The sequence below is a fragment of the Pan paniscus genome, chromosome 16 (genome assembly GCF_029289425.2).
Source record: "Pan paniscus chromosome 16, NHGRI_mPanPan1-v2.0_pri, whole genome shotgun sequence".
Classification (NCBI taxonomy): Eukaryota; Metazoa; Chordata; class Mammalia; order Primates; family Hominidae; genus Pan; species Pan paniscus.
In genome coordinates, this window is record NC_073265.2 from 41,730,667 (window position 1) to 41,750,606 (window position 19,940).

General features: G+C 40.2%; 2 protein-coding genes across 4 annotated transcripts in view; one reads left to right on the forward strand and one right to left on the reverse strand.

The window, feature by feature from the left end:
* Window positions 1–19,940, reverse strand: part of MYO5A (myosin VA) — a 223,767-nt gene that overhangs the window by 188,954 nt on the left and 14,873 nt on the right. The window lies entirely within an intron of this gene.
* Window positions 4,137–18,908, forward strand: LOC100990340 (elongation factor 1-beta-like). Its single transcript, XM_055098618.2, has one exon. The coding sequence runs from the start codon at window positions 10,446–10,448 to the stop codon at window positions 11,181–11,183; it is 738 nt and encodes a 245-aa protein (XP_054954593.2). The 5' UTR covers window positions 4,137–10,445; the 3' UTR covers window positions 11,184–18,908.

Below are 19,940 nucleotides of genomic sequence, written 5' to 3' on the forward strand. Positions count from 1 at the left end.
CACACACCACCACGTCCGGATAATTTTTGTATTTTTAGTAGAGATAGGTTTTTGCCAAGTTGGCCAGCCTAGTCTCGAACTCCTGACCTCAGGTGATCCACCAACTTCGGCCTCCCAAAGTGCTGGGAATACAGGCATGAGCCACTGTGCCTGGCCTTTCTTGTTATCTATTATCCTAGGTGCTAGGTGCCAAGCTATGGGCAAGTGTTAAGGATTCCGCTGAATTTATCTACCTGAGCACTTCAATACATAAGCAAGAACAGCTATTGCATAGACTTTACAATAAATGTTAAAGGTTGGCAATAACATAATTCTCAACAATGTCCTATTGGCAAATTAATTTTCCCTCTACTATCTACAAGTTTCAATGTTAGCTAGCATTCATTCTTGAGATATATGATATATATATCCATATTTTTTGACATATATCAAAATATATTTAAGCCTAAAATACTAAAAAAATTAAATTGACTTTAAAATGGCCAAAATTCAACTATCCAAAGCAAACCTAAGTGTCCAGTAACAAATGAATGGATAATGAAAATGTACTATACATATACACAATAGAATACTACTAATCAGCCTTAGAAGGAAGTCTTGTCATTTGGGACAATGAATGAACCTGGAGGACATTATGTTAAGTGAAATAAGCTAGTCACAGAGATATAAATACTGCATGGTTTCACTTATATGTGGATTGTAAAAAAAAGTCAAAGTCATAGAAGCAGAGAGTGAAATGGAGATTACCAGAGGCTGAGGGCCAGGAACATTGAGGAAACTACTGGTCAAAAAACACAAAATTTCAGTTAGACAGGAAGAATAAGTTCCAGAGATCTATTGTACTTCATGATAATCATGGTTAATAACAATATATTGTATATCTGAATATTGTTGACAGTAGATTTTGTGTTCTCATCACAAAAGAAAGTGAGGTAATGCATATGTTAAACAGCTTGATTTAGGTATTCCATAGTGTATACATATACCAAAACATCATATTGTAAGCCACAAATATATACAGTATTTACTTGTCAATTAAAATAAGTAAATAGATAGATAAATAGAAGTTTAAGAAGCAAAAATGGACTCTGAGTGGTCAAAAGAGAAGGCATAAAGTCCTTGCATGCATTAAAGCTTTTCTTGAGAGAGAATCCCTTGTTTTCATTCAAAAACTCTACCTCTAGTCTTATTTTATAATTTTATCTGTTATACAGTTTCCAAGTTCATCTGAATTTAAGTTAGAAAATTCATGTTGTCCTCAGGGTGGGGAACATCACACCCCAGGGCCTGGCGTGGGGTGGGAGGCAGGGGGAGGGACGGCATTAGGAGAAAAACCTAATGTAAATGATGAGTTAATATGTGCAGCAAACCAACATGGCACATGTGTAACAAACCTGCACATTGTGCACATGTACCCTAGAACTTAAAGTATAATTTTTTAAAAAAAGAGAAATGAAAAAAAAAAAAGAAAATTAATGTTGTCCTAAGTAGCATAAACTGGCCTGAGTTAAGTTAAGGCAGGCAAAGAAGATTATAAGGATATAGGTCCCTTCATGAAGCCCAAGAACAGGAACAGTGCTTCAGACAGGACTGGAAGCAGGGCTTAGATGGCTCATCATCCCTCTTGGTTTCTCATCTCTGCTCATTTGTGTATATCTGCCCCCTGTGCTTTCTAGGCCACATGACTGGTAAAAGATGCCTACCGCATAGCTCCTGAGCTTCAAGTTTACAGGTGTAACTACAGAAAGTAAGCTTCCTCCCCTGGAAACGTCCCAGGAAATGGACACGGAATGACTAGGTTGCCACTCCTGGTCCAGTCCCTTGTGGCTGAGGCGAAAGAGGAAGTCGAGTTATAAAATGGCTGGGGATTAAAGAAGGTTCTTAAAATCTAGGAAGACCCTCCAAAGAGTATTCACTAAGGAAGAAAAGCTGTGAAAATACAGGGATCTAGAGGAGCTTTGAAAATATAACAAAAAGTAAGGGTTTATGACATTATCATGAAGGACACAGGCCCTCCAAATATTTTGACTTGAGGTATATGGGCAAATATCCCATAACACCTTAGTAGACTATGAGGGCTTCATTGTACTATTGGACTATTGATGACTCAACACTGAGAAAAGTTTAAGTTCTATTCAATATACACTTTGAGAAGAATGCAATGCCTCCCTCAGTCAACCCCATGAGGTGCTGTGAAACTGGAATGCCCTTCCTTCAGGGTAGTCCTGAGTTGGCCCAATGGGGATGGGCCTTTACTAAACCTGTGCAACAACCAGTCAGTCACCGATATAGGCTGCCCTGCAAGAGGGTGTGATCTTAGTTGAAACAGCTTTTTTTTTTCAGACAGAGTCATCTTGCTCTGTCACCCAGGCTGCACTGCAGTGACACAATCACGACTCACTGCAACTTCCACCTCTCAGGCTCAAGCGATTCTCCCACCTCAGCCTTCTGAGTAGCTGGGACTACAGGCATGCACCACCATGCCCGGCTAATTTTTGTATTTTTAGTAGAGATGAGGTTTTGCCATGTGGCCTAGGCTGGTCTCAAACTCCTGAGATCAAGGGATCCACCCACATCAGCCTCCCAAAGTGTTGGGATTACAGGTGTGGGCCACTGCACCCAGCCCGAGAAAAAAATGTTAAAAGCAGCTGGCAGCAGATGGAATGAGGAGTCAGGATGGCAAGTCTCAACAAATTTCAAAAAATATACGCAGATAATAGAGTATGTTCATTGTTCACAGTGAAATTATGCTAGAAGTTGAGAGCAGATGCCCTGAAATAGCTTAAATAAATAAATAAATAAATAAAATTTAAATATTTAAAAGAAGAAATTGGCTGGGTGCGGTGGCTCACACCTGTAATCCTAGTGCTTTGGAAGGCTGAGGCGGGCGGATTGCCTGAGCTCAGGAGTTCATGACCAGCCTGGGCAACATGATGAAACACTGTCTCTACTGAAATACAAAAAATTAGCTGGGCATGGCAGTGTGCACCTGTAGTCCCAGCTACTCGGGAGGCTGAGGCAGGAGAATCGCTTGAACCCGGGAGGTGGAGGTTGCAGTGAGCCAAGATCACGCCACTGCACTCCAGCCTGGGCAACAGAGTGAGACTCTGTCTCAAAAACAAAAACAAAAAAAGAAGCAGAAGAAGAAATTGAGGGCAGAAGGATAACTTAAAAACTGCCAAATTTTTGGAAATAAAGCAATTTCTTTATGAAATGATTCACAGAAAAACTATCAAGGGAAATTAATAAATAAATGAAAAATAATAAAAATTCAACATATCAAAACCTGAGGAATATAGCCAAAGTGTTGCTTCGAGGGAAATTTACATCCTTAAATCATATATTAGAAGCAAAGAAAGGCTGAAAAGCAATGTCTGAGCATTCATTCCAAGAAGCTAGAAAAAGAATAGCAAATTAAACTCAAAGAAAGTAGAAAAAAGAAAACAACAAAAACACATAATCAGCAAACTAGAAAATAATTGTACAATAAAGAAAAATCAACAAAACCAAAAATTAATTATTTAAGAAGACTAATAAAATTATAAAACACTAGTTTGTACAGATATAATCTATGTAAACAATTCCCTATTGCTGGACATCTACGTTATCTCCACTTGGATACACTATTCCACAGCACTGACATAATCATCCTTCCAATATTCATTCATGCTTATTTCCTGAAAATAAATCTTAAAATTATGACTGTTAGCTCAAAGGGTGTGAAAAATTCTAAGGCTTCTGATACATATATTGTGTTAAACTGCCCTATAGAAAGATTGAACTAATTTTACTCCCACTAGCAGTTTGTGATAGTGTTCATTTCCCTAAGAAATAAGTGTGATTTTAAAAAATATTTATTAATTTGTTTGGTTAAAAAAAAACCTCTTCATTTTAATTTGCATTTCTTACATTACTAATGAGTTGAACACTTTCTCAATGTTTACAGGCTAAGTTTCTTTTGTGAATTGCCTTAGTGTTTTCTATTCTTCTATTAAGGTGTTAGTCTTTCTCACAGATACTATTACTTTTTATATATTGATATTGAGCCCTGAACCAAAGAATTAAAAATATTTTCCTGTTCTGTCAGATGGCCTATTAATGTCCTTTCAAACATGTTGTTGTTGTAGAGAGCTTGAAACTGTATATTCTTGTCAATTTTTTCCTTTATGGTTTGCCTTCATTTGATGTTTAGAAGTACCAACCCCATACCAAGATTATTATGTGAATACTCACCCATATTAACCCCTAATGGAATAGCAGTGGTAAAGACTGATGAATTTCTACAAATGTCTTGCTGGCTCAGGAATGTAGTCAGGAATTCCATAAAGCATATCAAATGTAAGATATCATTTAAGATTTTTAAAAACTAGAGCTACTACTAGATTCTAGGCTTCGTGGGGCAGAGCCAAGGCAAGGCAAAATTGTGATGTGACTGAAATTGCTTTTAGTGGCCCAAAGTATCTCCTTTTTTCTTTGCCCTTTTACTCCTGAAGCAGCTTTTCCTCCATCCCCAGTTCTAGCTACCTATCTCATTCTCAGTGAAGGAAGGACTGATACTTGTTTACCATAAGACATTAAAGATATTTAAGCTTTTAAAATAACAACTTGCAAAGAGGATGGCCAAGAAAAGTTTAGAAGATTCTGAAGCATTAATGGATTTTCTTTTTTTATTATTATTTTTAATTGTGGTAAAATACACATATTTACAACCTTTATCATTTTTAAGTATACACTTCAGTGGTGGTATTAAATACATTTGCTTTGTTGTGTAACCATCACCACTGTCTGTCCACAGAACTTTTTCATCTTCCAAAACCGAAACTCCATATCCATTAAATGAACGCCCCATTTTCCCCCTCCCTCAGCCACTAGGAGCAACTATGCTACTTTGTCTCTACAGATTGTACTACTTTAGGTACTTCATGTAAGTAGAATCACACAGTATGTGTCTTTTGTGACTGGCTTATTTCACATGGCATAATGTCATCAAGGTTATTCATGTTGAGGCGTCTTTCAGAATTTCCTTCCTTTTTGAGGCTGAATAATGTTCCATTGTATAAATATACCACATTTTGTTTATCCATTCATCCACCAATGGACACTGGGTTGCTTCCATCCTTTGGCCATTGTGAACAATGCTACTGTGAACACAGATGTACAAGTATCTCTTTGAGACCTTGCTTTGAATTCTTTTGGGTATATACCCAGAAGTGAGATTGCTGGATCATATGGTAATTATAAGTTTAATTTTTTTAGGGGGCCAGGCACAGTAGGTCACACCTGTAACCCCAGTGCTTTGGGAGAACAGGGCAGGGGGATCGCTTGGGTGATCAGAGGATTTTGAGGGTTACAGTGAGCTACAATCACCCCTCTGCACTTCAGCGTAGGTGACAGAGGAATACTGTCTCTTAAAAATAAAAAATAAAATAAATAAAAATTTGAGGAACTGACATACTGTTTTCCATAGTGGCTGCATTTTACATTATCACCACCCGTGCACAAGAGTTCCAATTTCTCCACATCCTCTTCAACATTGGTTTTTTTTTTGTTTTTGTTTTGTGTGATAATAGGCATGAAATGATATTTCATTGTAGGCTAGATTTGCATTTCCCTAATGATTAATGATGTTCAGCATCTTTTCATGTGCTTATTAGCCATTTGTATATATTCTTGGAGAAATGTCTATTCAAATCCTTTGCCCATTTTTTTTTTTTTTTTGAGATGGAGTTTCGCTCTTTTTACCCGAGCTGGAGTGCAATAGCACGATCTCAGCTCGCTGCAACCTCTGCCCCTCGGGTTCAAGTGATTCTCCTGCCTCAGCCTCCTGAGTAGCTGGGATTACAGGCGTGCGCCACCATGCCCAGCTAATTTTTTGTATTTTTAGTAGAAACGGGGTTTCACCATGTTAGCTAGGCTGGTCTCAAACTCCTGACCTGAGGTGATCCGCCCGCCTTGGCCTCCCAAAGTGCTGGGATTACAGGTGTGAGCCACCATGCCTGGCCTCTTTGCCCATTTTTCAACAGGGAGTTTAATAGGGTTCTTTGGTTGTTTGTCGTTGAGTTGTAGAAATTCTTTATGGATTTTCTTTTATTTGTAGCCTTTCTTAGTACCCTCCAAATCAGTTCATTCAGGTAGCTTTCTCCTTTTCTCTCCCTTCTCTCAAAAAACGTTCTTCTTAGTTCATGCCTAATCCAAGAGGCTAATCCCAACACCAAAAAATGGATCAGGAGTGAGGCATCTCAATTCTAAAAGCATCAAACAATGCTTTAAATATATTATAAAATATATTTAAATATTGTTTGTATTGTGTGTATACACAAAATCAGAAAACGTTTTTTTTTTTTTGAGACGGAGTCTTGCTCTGTCGCCCAGGCTGGAGTGCAGTGGCAAGATCTTGGCTCGCTGCAAGCTCCGCCTCCCGGGTTCACGCCATTCTCCTGCCTCAGCCTCCCGAGTAGCTGGGACTACAGGCGCCTCCCACCATGCCCGGCTAATTTTTTTTGTATTTTTAGTAGAGATGGGGATTTACCTTGTTAGCCAGGATGGTCTCCATCTCCTGACCTCATGATCCACCCGCCTCGGCCTCCCAAAGTGCTGGGATTACAGGCGTGAGCCACCGCGCCCAGCCAGAAAACGTTTTTTTTTTACTCAAAAATGTCTCTTTGAAATACCTTTGGCCAGGTGTGGTGGCTCATGCCTGTTATCCCACCATTTTGGAAGGCCAAGGAGGGAGGATCGCTTGAGCCCCAGGGCTCAAGACCAGCCTAGGCAACATTGTGAGACCCCGTTTCTACAAAAAAATACAAAAATTAGCTGGGCGTGGTGGCGTGTCTGTAGTTCCAGCTGCTTGGGAGACTGAGGTGGGAGAATTGCTTTAGCCCAGGAGTTCAAGGCTGCAGTGAGGTATGATTGTGCCACTGTACTCCAGCCTAGATGACAGAACAAATCCCTGGCTCTAAATAATAAAAATAAAAATAAGATAAAATTGAAAAAGGAATATATTTGTTTACACTACTTGAAAAAAGAAAATATTTGTTTTTTTCTGATTATAAAAGAATGTATGTTGATTATAACAATTCAGATATTACATAATTGAATAAAGTATAAATAGAAAATGAAAATCTCCCAAAACCCTCTTGCCCACAGAAAAAAATATTTTAAGCAGTCTAAACAGTCTAGTATAAACTTCCATAACATAGGCATACACACAGACACACACACACACATATACTACACACACACACACACACTGTATTTTACTTTTCTCTATTTAACAATATATCCTAGACATTTAGCCATATTAATATGAGATGCTGTTAATTATCTTTTTTAAATAGTGGTCAAGATAGTATTTATATATATAAACTAATATTAAATTTTTGTTTGGGAGGCCAAAGCGGGCAGATCACCTGAGGTCAGGAGTTCCAGACCAGCCAGGCCAGTGAAACCTCGTCTCTACTAAAAATATAAAAATTATCCGGGCATGGCGGCGCACACCTGTAATCCCAACTACTCAGGAGGCTGAAGCAGGAGAATTGCTTGAACCTGGGAGTCAGAGGTTACAGTGAGCCAAGATTGCGCCACTGCACTCCAGCCTGTGCAACAGAGTGAGACTCCATCCCAATACATATATATATACATACATACATACATACGTACATAAATTTTTGAAATTCACAAAACCTGACAAAATGGATTCTAATTAGATCAGAAGTACTTCAGGGTCTAACACTGAACAACAGAGAGTAGAGACAAAATATAAAATAAAGCTCGTAATTATTCTGTATCATTTGTACATAAGATCTAAATATTTAATAGTGCTGTAATTGCAGACTTGCCATATTTACCTATAGTGCATTTACAAACTCTCTTTCTCACTCCAAACCAGAAATAATATAACCTCTGACCATACCACATCTATAGAAGTGTCTGATCAGTAAGGCCAGCCATTTCCAAAACTTTTAGTAAGAGAACAGAGAGGATACCAACCTAGTTGACAAATGTAAAAGGCAGATGAACACATACAGGGGTTTGCAAGTGTCAGCCTCCATTTAAAGTAATCAATTCTCTCATTGTGCCATTAGTAAATAACATTTTGGTTGATTTCTTCAGTTACACAAAGAATTAGTGTCTTCCTTTATGATTAAGGAAACAGAGATTGCCTTGTAAGTCTCAGCAAACGATACAAATTTAAGTACAAGTTGAAATCCTGTCATTTGGAGCAACATGGATAGAACCAGAGGTCATTATGTTAAGTGAAATAAGCCAGGCACAGAAAGACAAATATCACATGTTCTCATTCATATGTGAGAGCTAAAAAAGGAGGTCTCATGAAGACAAGAGAGTAGACTGGTGGATACCAGAGGCCAGGCAAGGTAGCAGGGAGGGGGAGATAAAGAGAGGTTGATTAATGGGTACAAATATTAATATACAGTTTGATAGAAGAAATAAGATCTAGTGTTCAACAGATCAGTGGGATAACTACAGGTTACAATAATCTACTGTATATTTCAAAATAGCTAACAGACTAATTTGAATGTTTCTAGCATAAAGAAAAAACAAATAGGGAAGGTGATGGCTATCCCAATTACACTAATTAGATCTTTACAAATTATATCAATGTATTAAATTACAACATTACCCGCAAAATATGTACATCTATTATGTATCAATAAAAAATAAATTTAGGCTGGGCATGGTGGCTCACACCTGTAAATGCCAGCACTTTGGGAGGCCAAGGTGGGAGGATCTCTTGAGTCAAGGAGTTCAGGACAAGGAGTTCAGCCTGGGCAATACAGTGAGATCCTGTCTCTAAAAAAAAAATAAAGAAATTTGCCAGGCATGGTGGCGCATATCTGTAGTTCCAGCTACTCAGGAGGCTGAAGTGGGAGGATCACTTGAACCTGGGAGGATGATGCAGTGAGCTAAGATTGTGCCATTGCACACCAGCCTGGGTGACAGAGCAAGACCATGTCTAGGAAAAATAATAATAAATTTACAAAAATAAATTTTAGAAACAACAAAACTGAATGAAATAAAAACTGAATCAAAAAAATTAAGTAAGTGGAAACTTATTATGTTCGTCTCCTGATATGGTCAAATTTTCTTAATTTCCTAACTACTTTTTTTCCACAAGGGTCCTATGTATTTTCTCACTTCTAAGAGGTATTATCTACCTCTACTTTAACTTTCCATACCAAATGAACAAATTTACCAAACATTTTATCATTAATCTAAAACTTAACAGGAATGGGTTAGCACATGATCGACATTGCTTTACCATCAACTTCACATAAGTGTTCAGAAACCAAGTGGAAGTGAACCCCTAAGTTGAAGGAGCTTTTAACGCTTGCATGAAAATTTTCTAGACCTTCAAAGGCTGTTGCTGCTGTTTCTCCTTCTCCTTTTTTTTTTTTTTTTTTTTGCCTTTTTAAATATCTTGTTCTCTTCTTTCCCCCACTGAAATTCAAGAATTTGCAGATACCATAAACTTGGGATATCCTAGAAACAACCATGGTTAGAAAACTGATATGTTTCTACACACTCATCCTTTAATTGATGTCCTCCACCCACTCACTCTTACTCATACCCAGCTTCTCCCATATTATTGAAACTTCAATCCTTGCCTCTGTCATGTTCAGGTTTCTAAGCCTGGGGAAGATAACACTTTAAAATGCCGTTAAGTACAGTGGGAAAGGACTGAGGAGGTAGCCAGAAAACCTAGAAATTATGACTAGGACTGGATTCTTTGGCATTAATACCCATGTTTTGCAATGTCCAAAGCATGACTAGAATTGATCTTTCACCCCCGAATGCTGTCATATTCCCATATTACCTGTATTTCTGTGCCTAAATAACACCATATAGACAAATTCTCCAATTTTATATTAACTTTATTCACATTGAAGCTGCCACATCTTACATTAGGAATGCTTTCAGCTACAAGGAACAGAAAAGTCTGACAGAACGCTGGGCGAGGTGGCTCACGTCGGTAATCCCAGCATTTTGGGAGACCAAGGCGGGTGGATCGCGAGGTCAGGAGTTCAAGACCAGATGGTGAAACCCTGTCTCTACTAAAAATACAAAAATTAGCCGGGCATGGTGGCGGGCACCTGTAATCCCAGCTACTCAGGAGGCTGAGGCAGAGAATTGCTTGGACCCAGGAGGCAGAGGTTGCAGGGAGCTGAGATCGCACCACTGCACTCCAGCCCGGGCGACACAGCGAGACTCCATCTCAAACAAAAAAAGAAAAAAGAAAAGTCTGACAGGTAGCTTAAACTCTTAGGAGTTTGTATCCTTAACAAGAAGTCCAGAGAAGGTTATCTCGGGGCTATTCTGGCAGCTCAATAATGTCGTTAAGAACTCAGACTCGGCGGTTCCCATTATCTTCAGGAGCTGTGGAGGTAGGAATTTAAGACAGGCCCATTTTATTAATTTATTTTCAAATGCAACAAAAGGTCCAAGGACAATCTGTGGGCCACTTAATTCAGGGCCCTCAATTCGTACATGGAGAACTCTCAGATACAGCCAAAGCCATGGGTTTTGGAGACCTGAAAAGCCCCGCCGGCCTCCAGGTGCTCAATGATTACCTGACAGACAAGAGCTACATCAAGGGGTATGTGCCATCACAAGCAGATGTGGCAGGATTTGAAGCAGTGCCCCGCCCACTGCCTGCCGACTTGTGTCATGCTCTATGTTGGTATAATCACATCAAGTCTTACGAAAAGGAAAAGGCCAGCCTGCCAGGAGTGAAGAAAGCTTTGGGCAAGTATGGTCCTGCAGATGTGGAAGACACTACAGGAAGTGGAGCTACAGATAGTAAAGATGATGATGACATTGATCTCTCTGGATCTGATGATGAGGAAGAAAGTGAAGAAGCAAAGAGGCTAAGGGAAGAACGTCTTGCACAATATGAATCAAAGAAAGCCAAAAAACCTGCACTTGTGAAATCTTGGGATGATGAGACAGATATGGCGAAATTAGAGGGCATCAGAAGCATTCAAGCAGACGTCTTAGTCTGGGACTCATCTAAACTAGTTCCAGTGGGATACAGAATTAAGAAACTTCAAATACAGTGTGTAGTTGAGGATGATAAAGTTGGAACAGATATGCTGGAGGAGCAGATCACTGCATTTGAGGACTATGTGCAGTCCATGGATGTGGCTGCTTTCAACAAGATCTAAAATCCATCCTGGATCATGGCATTTAAATAAAAGCTTGAAAGATTAAAAAAAAAAAAAAACTCAGACTCTTGGCTGGGCGCAGTGGCTCATATCTGTAATCCCATCACTTTGGGAGGCTGAGGAGGGCGGATATCTTGAGGTCAGGAGTTCGAGACCAGCCTGGCCAATATGGCAAAACCCTCTCTCTACTAAAAAAATATGAAAATTAGGCCGGGCGCTGTGGCTCACGCCTGTAATCCCAGCACTTTGGGAGGCCGAGGCGGGCGGATCACGAGGTCAGGAGATCGAGACCATCTTGGCTAACGCAGTGAAACCCCGTCTCTACTAAAAATACAAAAAATTAGCTGGGCATGGTGGCAGGCACCTGTAGTCCCAGCTACTTGGGAGGCTGAGGCAGGAGAATGACGTGAACCCGGGAGGCTGAGCTTGCAGTAAGCCAAGACTGCGCCGCTGGGCCGGGCGCGGTGGCTCACGCCTGTAATCCCAGCACTTTGGGAGGCCGAGGCGGGCGGATCACGAGGTCAGGAGATCGAGACCATCCTGGCTAACACGGTGAAACCCCGTCTCTACTAAAAATACAAAAAATTAGCCGGGCGTGGTAGCGGGCGCCTGTAGTCCCAGCTACTCGGGAGGCTGAGGCAGGAGAATGGCGTGAACCCGGGAGGCGGAGCTTGCAGTGAGCCAAGATCGCGCCACTGCACTCCAGCCTGGGCGACAGAGCGAGACTCCGTCTCAAAAAAAAAAAAAAAAAAAAAAAAAGACTGCGCCGCTGCACTCCAGCCTGGGCGACAGAGCGAGACTCTGTCTCAAAAAAATAATAATAATAAAATGAAAATTAGCTGGGCGTGGTGGCACACACCTGTAATCCCAACTACTCAGGTGGCTGAGGCGTGGGAATCACTTGAACCTGGGAAGTGGAGGTTACAGTTAGCCGAGATCGCGCCATTGTACTCCAGCCTGGGCAACAGAGTGAGACCCTTTCTCAAAAAAAAAAAAAAAAAAAATTCAGTCCCTTGGCCAGATGCAGTGGCTCATGCTTGTAATCCAGCAATTTGGGAGGACAAGGAGGGTGGATCTCTTGAGGTCAGGAGTTCAACACCAGCCTGGCCAACATGGTGAAACCCTGACTCTACTAAAAATACAAAATCAGCCGGCGTGGTTGCCTGCACCTGTAATCCCAGATACACAGGTGGCTGAGGCGTGACAATCACCTGAACCCGAGAGGGGGAGGTGGCAGTGAGCCGAGATTGTGCCACTGCACTCCAGCCTGGGCTATAGAATGAAACGCTGTCTCAAAATAAAAAAAAGAACTCAGATTCTGTCTTTCTGCTCTACCTTCTTAGCTTGTTAACTTTTCATTCTGAGGTTTGTCACCTTATGATTACAATTTGGCTGCCAAAGACTCCATATATCACATTACATACTTAAGGATGGAAGAAAGAGAGTATATATACAAACAAATGTTTCTATTCCTTTTATGAGAGCAGCTACTTTTTTTTCCCCCTGTAGAGGTCTTCCAGAAGATTTCTGGTTATATCACATTAGCCAGAACTAAATCACACAGCTGGCCCTAACTGCAAGGGAAGTTAGAAAAAGGCATATTTGTCTTCGAACCTCTATAACAGAAGGAGAAATGGGTTTGGAACTGACTTTAGGATTCAAGCAACAGTTTGTGACACATGTCTATATTACACATAAAATGCTAATTATGCTAGTTAATTACAACTGGGTGCAGTACCTTTAAAAGCCCTCGTTTAGAATACAGTTCTCCTTTCCAGCAGAAAACTGGTTAAGAATGTTGATGAAGGAAACATTAAAAAGGGACTGGAATGAAAGTTACAGCTTTGTCAGATGGTGCTGACATTGCTGAGTTGTAGACAGATTACAATTGAAAGAGTATCCATAGCCAAATCCTAACTAGAATGAAGGGAAAATTTTAATAGTGTACATAGCTGATGTCCTAAAACGTTCCAGAAGCTTTAAGAGTGTGATAAGGGCCTGGTACAGGGACTCACACCTGTAATCCCAGCACTTTGGGAGGCCAAGGCAGGAGGATCACTTGAGCCTAGGAGCAGACCAGCCTGAGCAACATGGCAAAACCCCAACTCTACAAAAAAATACAAAAATCAGCAGGGCATAGTGGCATGCACCTGTAGTCCCAGCCGAAGTGGGAGGATCACTTGAGCCTGAGAGGTCGAGGCTGCAGTGAGCCATGATCCCACCACTACACTCTAGCCTGAGCAACAGAATGAGACCCTGTCTCAAAAAAAAAAAAAAAAAAAAAAAAAAAAAAAAAAAAGTGTAATAACTAGAGATCTATCTAGGGCTACCACTTTTTAAAAATAAGAAAATAGATTTTTACAAATTATTTAAAATAGACAAGCCAATAATGCTACCTAAGAGTTAACATTAAGGGAATCTATTATGATATGCCAAGTACTGGGCTTTACATATATATGTATGTATCTAATCTCTCAACTGCCCTATCAGGAAAGTACATTCATTAACTTGCTTATGGTCACACAAGGAGAAGCTCAACCTAACTCTAGAGATGATGCCCTTAACCATATTACATTACTGTTTGTTATTTTATTTGTTCTCCTTGGTGTTTCTTATTCATTTTATGTATTTGTTATTTAATCATTCAAATTTGTAAAGTTTAACTCTTGTTTATAAATTGTAAATTGTCTTTCTCTACTTTCTTTTCATAGTATTTCTGGTTCACACAAGTCCTAAAATGGCAAAGCTGTTTCAATCATACCTTTCAAAAACTTAGAATCAGATAATCCAAGTGGATTTTGTAGCTAGTTTTATGAAAGCTTTGATAAAATTACAACAAACATTGTTAGGGTTTTATAAGGAAAAAAAAAAAAAGTAGAACTAACCTGACAAAACAAACCACCAAAAAAGGCATCACAACACACAATGTACAAACAACAAAAGTAGAAACATAAATATACATCTATATTAGTCCTATGTGTTCTAAATTCCTCCTTTGTTTCATCTACTGTGAGTTTGCTACCTCCATAGCACACTGGCCAAGATTACTTGTAGGCATACCATTGGTTCCCTGAATTATTGGGCTATTATTCCCCGCCTCACCCCCACCCCCTGCCAAAACATTAACCCTGTTTACTCCACACATAGCTGGTAACACACATGTGGTTAATTATACCCAAATCTCTAGTCTCAAACTACTGTACTTAGCTTTTTATTTTAGGTTTTTATGCTTCCCTTTTTCTTTTACTGTCTTTTTCTTTACATCTTTATTATTCTGTTCCCAGAAATTTAGCTCCTGAACATACATAAGATCCTTGCATATTTTCAACAATACAATGAAATCCGTACCTTCTTATCTACCAAAAAAACCGTAAGCCGTATGTTATACGTTATTTTCTCCTATTCTCTTCTCATGTGTTATTAAAATTGGAAGTGGATTCAACTTTTCTTGTAATTTTTTTTTTTTTGAGACAGAGTCTTGCTCTATCACTCAGGCTGGAGTGCAGTGGTTTGATCATGGCTCACTGCAGCCTCAACCTCTCGGGCTCAAGTGATCCTCCTACCTCAGCCTCCTGAGTAGCTGGGACTATGGGCATGTGCCACCACACCCAGCTAATATTTTAATTTTTTGTAGAGATGGAGTCTCACCATGTTGCCCTGGCTTGGATTGAACTCCTGGGCTCAAGCAATCCACTTGCTTCAGCCTCCCAAAGTGTTGGGATTACAGGCATGAGACCTAGCACCTGGCCAGATTAAACTCTTTTTTAGTTTACTCAAAGGCGCATCCTCATATTGGGTTGGAAAACCAAGATGATCACATATAAGAAAGGATCTTCCTACTTGTCTCTCTACCTGTTTTTCCCAACTCTGGCTAATCTCTGTTTAATAATGCATCTTTCTTTAACTATTTGGAAGAAAAACAAAAACAAAAAAACTCCATGACAGCATGATCAGCTGACAGACAGCATGATTAATGAAGAAAACAGTGATGGGAACATACAAGCCTCTTCTCTCCCTTCAATAACCTGGCAGACAACCCCACCTGGGATTTGCCCCATACTTGTAACACACAAATGTTTGCTTGCTAGGTCAACTGTATTTAAACTAAAATATGACAGCTGTAAATAAGCCAATAAAATAGGGGCCATTTTTAGATTCTGACAAGCCAAAGATCAGGCACTGCTCTCTTGAAAACTGTCACCAAAGGCAAAGAGAGAGCAGCCTCAAGAGGAAATAAGAGAAAATCACTACATGGCCTGAATGATTCACGTTGAAATCAGAGGCATCAGATGAGGACTTAAGATGGATCAATAGCTTAAAAAGGTCTCAAGTGAACAATTGGTGCCATTCTCCTTCTCTAATCTCTTGGAGAAAAAAAAAAGAGCACAAAAAAGCTCTAAGGTCTTTTAATGAGACTATTATTCCATTAATTATTTGAGGCAGTTTTTGTTTCACTAGAATTAATTAACATAACCCTTCTACTTTCAGCTCCAGCTGCATCTGATGTCACTGCTATGGCAGTGAAGAATGAAAACCAAAGGACAACTGGCTACTTAAGGAATTAAGCGGACTAAAATGAAAACCATTCACAGAAGCAGTTCCAGTACTCTGGCTGAGACTCTGTTTTTCTATATATAGCCCACACATTCTGAATATACTCAAATCTACGCAATTTCAAACTTAGAAAACTTTAACTGCTGCCCCACTGAAGCCATTTTCAAGCTGGAATCATGTATAATAAACTACTCCATCTATTTCACCAATATATACATTTTAAAATAATTAATTTAGCCTCTACTCATTCAGATCCATTAAATTTCACCACTATGACAGTTACCTTAGAAAATCCTCTTAAACATAGCCAACAGATAAATCAAATAAGAATTTTTGGAAATGTTTAACCTTAAGGACAATATTAAGAATCTAGGTCAAGGGTCCCCCATCCCTGGGCTATGGACCAGTACCAGTCCCTGGCCTGTTAGGAACCGGGCCTCACAGCAGGAGGTGAGTGGTGAGCTAGCGAGCAATACCACCTGAGCTCCGTCTCCTGTCAGATCAGCAGTGGCATTAGATTCTCATAGGAGCATGAACCCTATTATGAACTGCACAGGCGAAGGATCTAGGTTGCATGCTTCTCATGAGAATCTAACTAATGCCTGATTATCTAAGGTGAAACAGTTTCACCCCAAAACCAACCATCACCATCGCCACACCTGCTCCCCAGGTCTGTGGAAAAACCGTCTTCCATGAAACTGGTCCCTGGGGCCAAAAAGGATGGGGACCGCTGACCTAAGTCTAATGTATAGAATGGCACAGATTACAAATGAGTCTTACAGATTTGTGAAACAGTCACTGACTTTCATTTAATTGTACCCATCACTTTGATTTTTTGTGAACTCAAATGAGACATCCTAATCCTCAATCTAACCAGCTAAGCTGTACTATACAGGTTTTGTCTAGATCCTCCTTAAACACACCCTAGTGGAGGCCCCAGCTCCAAAAGACAAATTGGACCTCAATGACTCCCACAGGCAGTGACTGAGGAGGCAACTTCTGCATGGTCCACAGACTATTCTCATTTTCCTGAGACAAAGGCACTGCTCCTTACACAGACTCAGAAAACTCTTCAACCCTAGGAGATGCCACCTCTGACCCAAGGGAAGTGAATGCCTTCTGAAGAACCAGGCTCCTTAAAACCCCTGGCCAGTTTCCCAGACACATTTCAGTTGTAAACTCATTATGAGAAACATTTAATTATGGAATTTGCAAACCAGGGGAGCTTATTTGAAATACATTAACTAAATAACTCCTTTTCAGATCTTTCCAGATCGCAGTCTGTCTCAGAGATTATTTCCCACATTACTTCTCCTGATTCAGTACATGTGTTTTTTTCTTGAATAACTGCCTCTGCTATATTTCTCCTTCCTTTAGCCTAAGTCAACCTTTCCATTTCTAAAGCCAACAGCTTCTGAGCAACGAGGCTATCATCCCATTAAATATGCATGCAAGAGCTTGACAAATCTTGAGTGCCTTTAATTACTCAGGGGTAGTCTCCTCAGCTAACATGAGAATGTGTAGGTTATAATACAACTCATCCTTATATGGCTTCCAAAATACTGGAATGGGAAGGGATCTTTTACCCTCTCAGGTTGGAGCTAACTGGCCCGCTGATTAATAATCTTAACCTATCTACCTCTGTAGTTTGGAGAACTGCCTTTTAGTAAGGTGTTGTGCCTGGCATACTCTGAGATCCCAAATATATAATTATTTTTAAGGATTTATTCCTGAGTTCTTTGATATTTCTGTTTGTTTTTTGGTCTTCTAAGATCTAACTAGATTAATCTTAACATTGATATCGGCTGGGCGCAGTGGCTCACGCCTGTAATCCCAGCACTTTGGGAGACAGAGGCGGGCAGATCATGAGGTCAGGAGATCGAGACCATCCTGGCTAACACGGTGAAACCCCGCCTCTACTAAAAATACAAAAAATTAGCCGGGCGTGCTGGCAGGCGCCTGTAGTCCCAGCTACTCGTGAGGCTGAGGCAGGAGAATGGCGTGAACCCGGGAGGTGGAGCTTGCAGTGAGCCGAGATTGCGCCACTGCACTCCAGCCTGGGCGACAGAGCAAGACTGTCTCAAAAAAAAAAAAAAAAAAATTGATATCATAATTCACCAAGTTTGTGTTCCAATATTGTTATAGTAGAAAAATGGGATATTTTGCAATTACAGTTAAATTAATTAATGACTACAATTTATTTCTTTGTAAACAAACACACAAAGGCTTTGGTTATCTTCAGTTTAAATGTAAACTGTCAAAAAATTAGAAGTCCTTATCGCAGGGGTCTCGTTCAGTAACATATGACTGATTAATGCAATATAATACTCTGAGGTCATGAAAAAAACACACTGTAGAATAACACGTATTGGCATGGGAAAACCTTCACAATATACTTCTTAGAGAAAACAATCTTGCTACAAAGTAGTATTCATAAAGTAAATCATTTCGCTAAAAAAATATATATATAGGGAAAAAGACAAGAAGGACATACATCAAAACATTAAGAGTATCTGAGGACAGTGAGATTACATACAATTTTTCTTTTGCATTTCAAAATGTTCCAAAATTCTACCCTGGGCATTTATTATTTTTATACCTTTTTAAATAGTTTATTTTAAAGGAAAAGAGTTCCCAAGTAATTTTGTGAGTGATTTCCTATACTATTTCACACCTATTATTAGCAAAGGTAATGGAACATCTTTTGCCATAGAAGACTCTCAATTATGTTTTAATATAAGTGAGGCAGTTGTTCCAGTTGCCTTTAAAAATAGCAAAAAGGGCCAGGCACAGTGGCTCACACCTGTAATCCCAGCACTTTGGGAGGCCGAGGTGGGTGGATCATGAGGTCAGGAGACGGAGACCATGCTGGTAAACAGGTTGCAGTGAGCTGAGATCGCACCAGTGCACTCCAGCCTGGGTGACAGAGCCAGACTCTGTCTCCACAGGAAGAAAAAAAAAGTATTCCAGATGATTGCTACACATAGTAAAGTCTGAGAAACTCCAGTGTTGTGAAAGATCAAGCCAAGACAGTAGGTTTAGAAAAAGATCGTAAGTCTTAATCACCAGGCTACAGAATAAGCTGGCCGGGTGCGGTGGCTCACACCCATAATCCCAGCACTTTGGGAGGCCGAGATGGGCTGATCACCTGAGGTCAGGGGTTCAACACCAGCCTGGCCAATATGGCAAAACCCCATCTCTACTAAAAATACAAAAATTAGCAGGGCGTGGTGCCATGTGCCTATAATCCCAGCTACTCAGGAGGCTGAGGCAGGAGAATAGCCTGAACCCGGGAGGCAGAGGTTGCAGTGAGCCGAGATGGTGCCATTGCACTCCAGCCTGGGCAACAAGAGCAAAACTCCATCTCAAAAAAAAAAAGGCATAGTTTTGCTCTTGTTGCCCAGGCTGGAGTGCAGTGGCACAATCTCGGCTCACTGCAACCTCTACCTCCTGGGTTCAAGCGATTCTCCTGACTCAGCGTCCTGAGTAGCTGGGATTATAGGCATGTGCCACCACGTCCAGCTAATTTTTTTTTTTTTAATTTTTAGTAGAGACAGGGTTTCAACATGCTGGCCAGGCTGGTCTCGAACTCCTGACCCCAGGTGATCCACCCACCTCGGCCTCCCAAAGTGCAGGGATTATAGGTGTGAGCCACTGCGCCCGGCCAAGAATAAGTTAATTCTATAGCCAATAACTAGGCTGGGGAAGTAAGTGATTGGGTACCACTCAGGGGTGTTGAGCTAGAGAGTTGCATGTTGAGATCTCTGACATGGGTCAGTACTGCTCCTCATAGCATGGGTTGAAAAAGAGAACTGGAAGCACTGGAGACTAAGGAAAGTCATCTATAATGACATGTTAAAACTGGCCAAGAGACTAAGGAAAGTCATCTATAATGACATGTTAAAACTGGCCAAGAGAAGAATAAAGTGGTTGCCTTCCCAGGTGCCAAAGGGAGGGAGCAGTAGAAGAGAGGAAGCACATGAAGAGTTACTGATAAATAAATAAGATGATTTGAATGATCTGATTCGTTAAATCCAAAAAATACAAAGAAGATTTGGAAAAAACTTTCCAATGATAATTTATTGTAATTCCACTCATTCATATGTTCAATCACTAACTTGGTATCTACTACATACCAAACACTGGTCTAGATACTGAGTCAAAAAATAAATGTGAACCATTGAATTATACACTTTATACAAT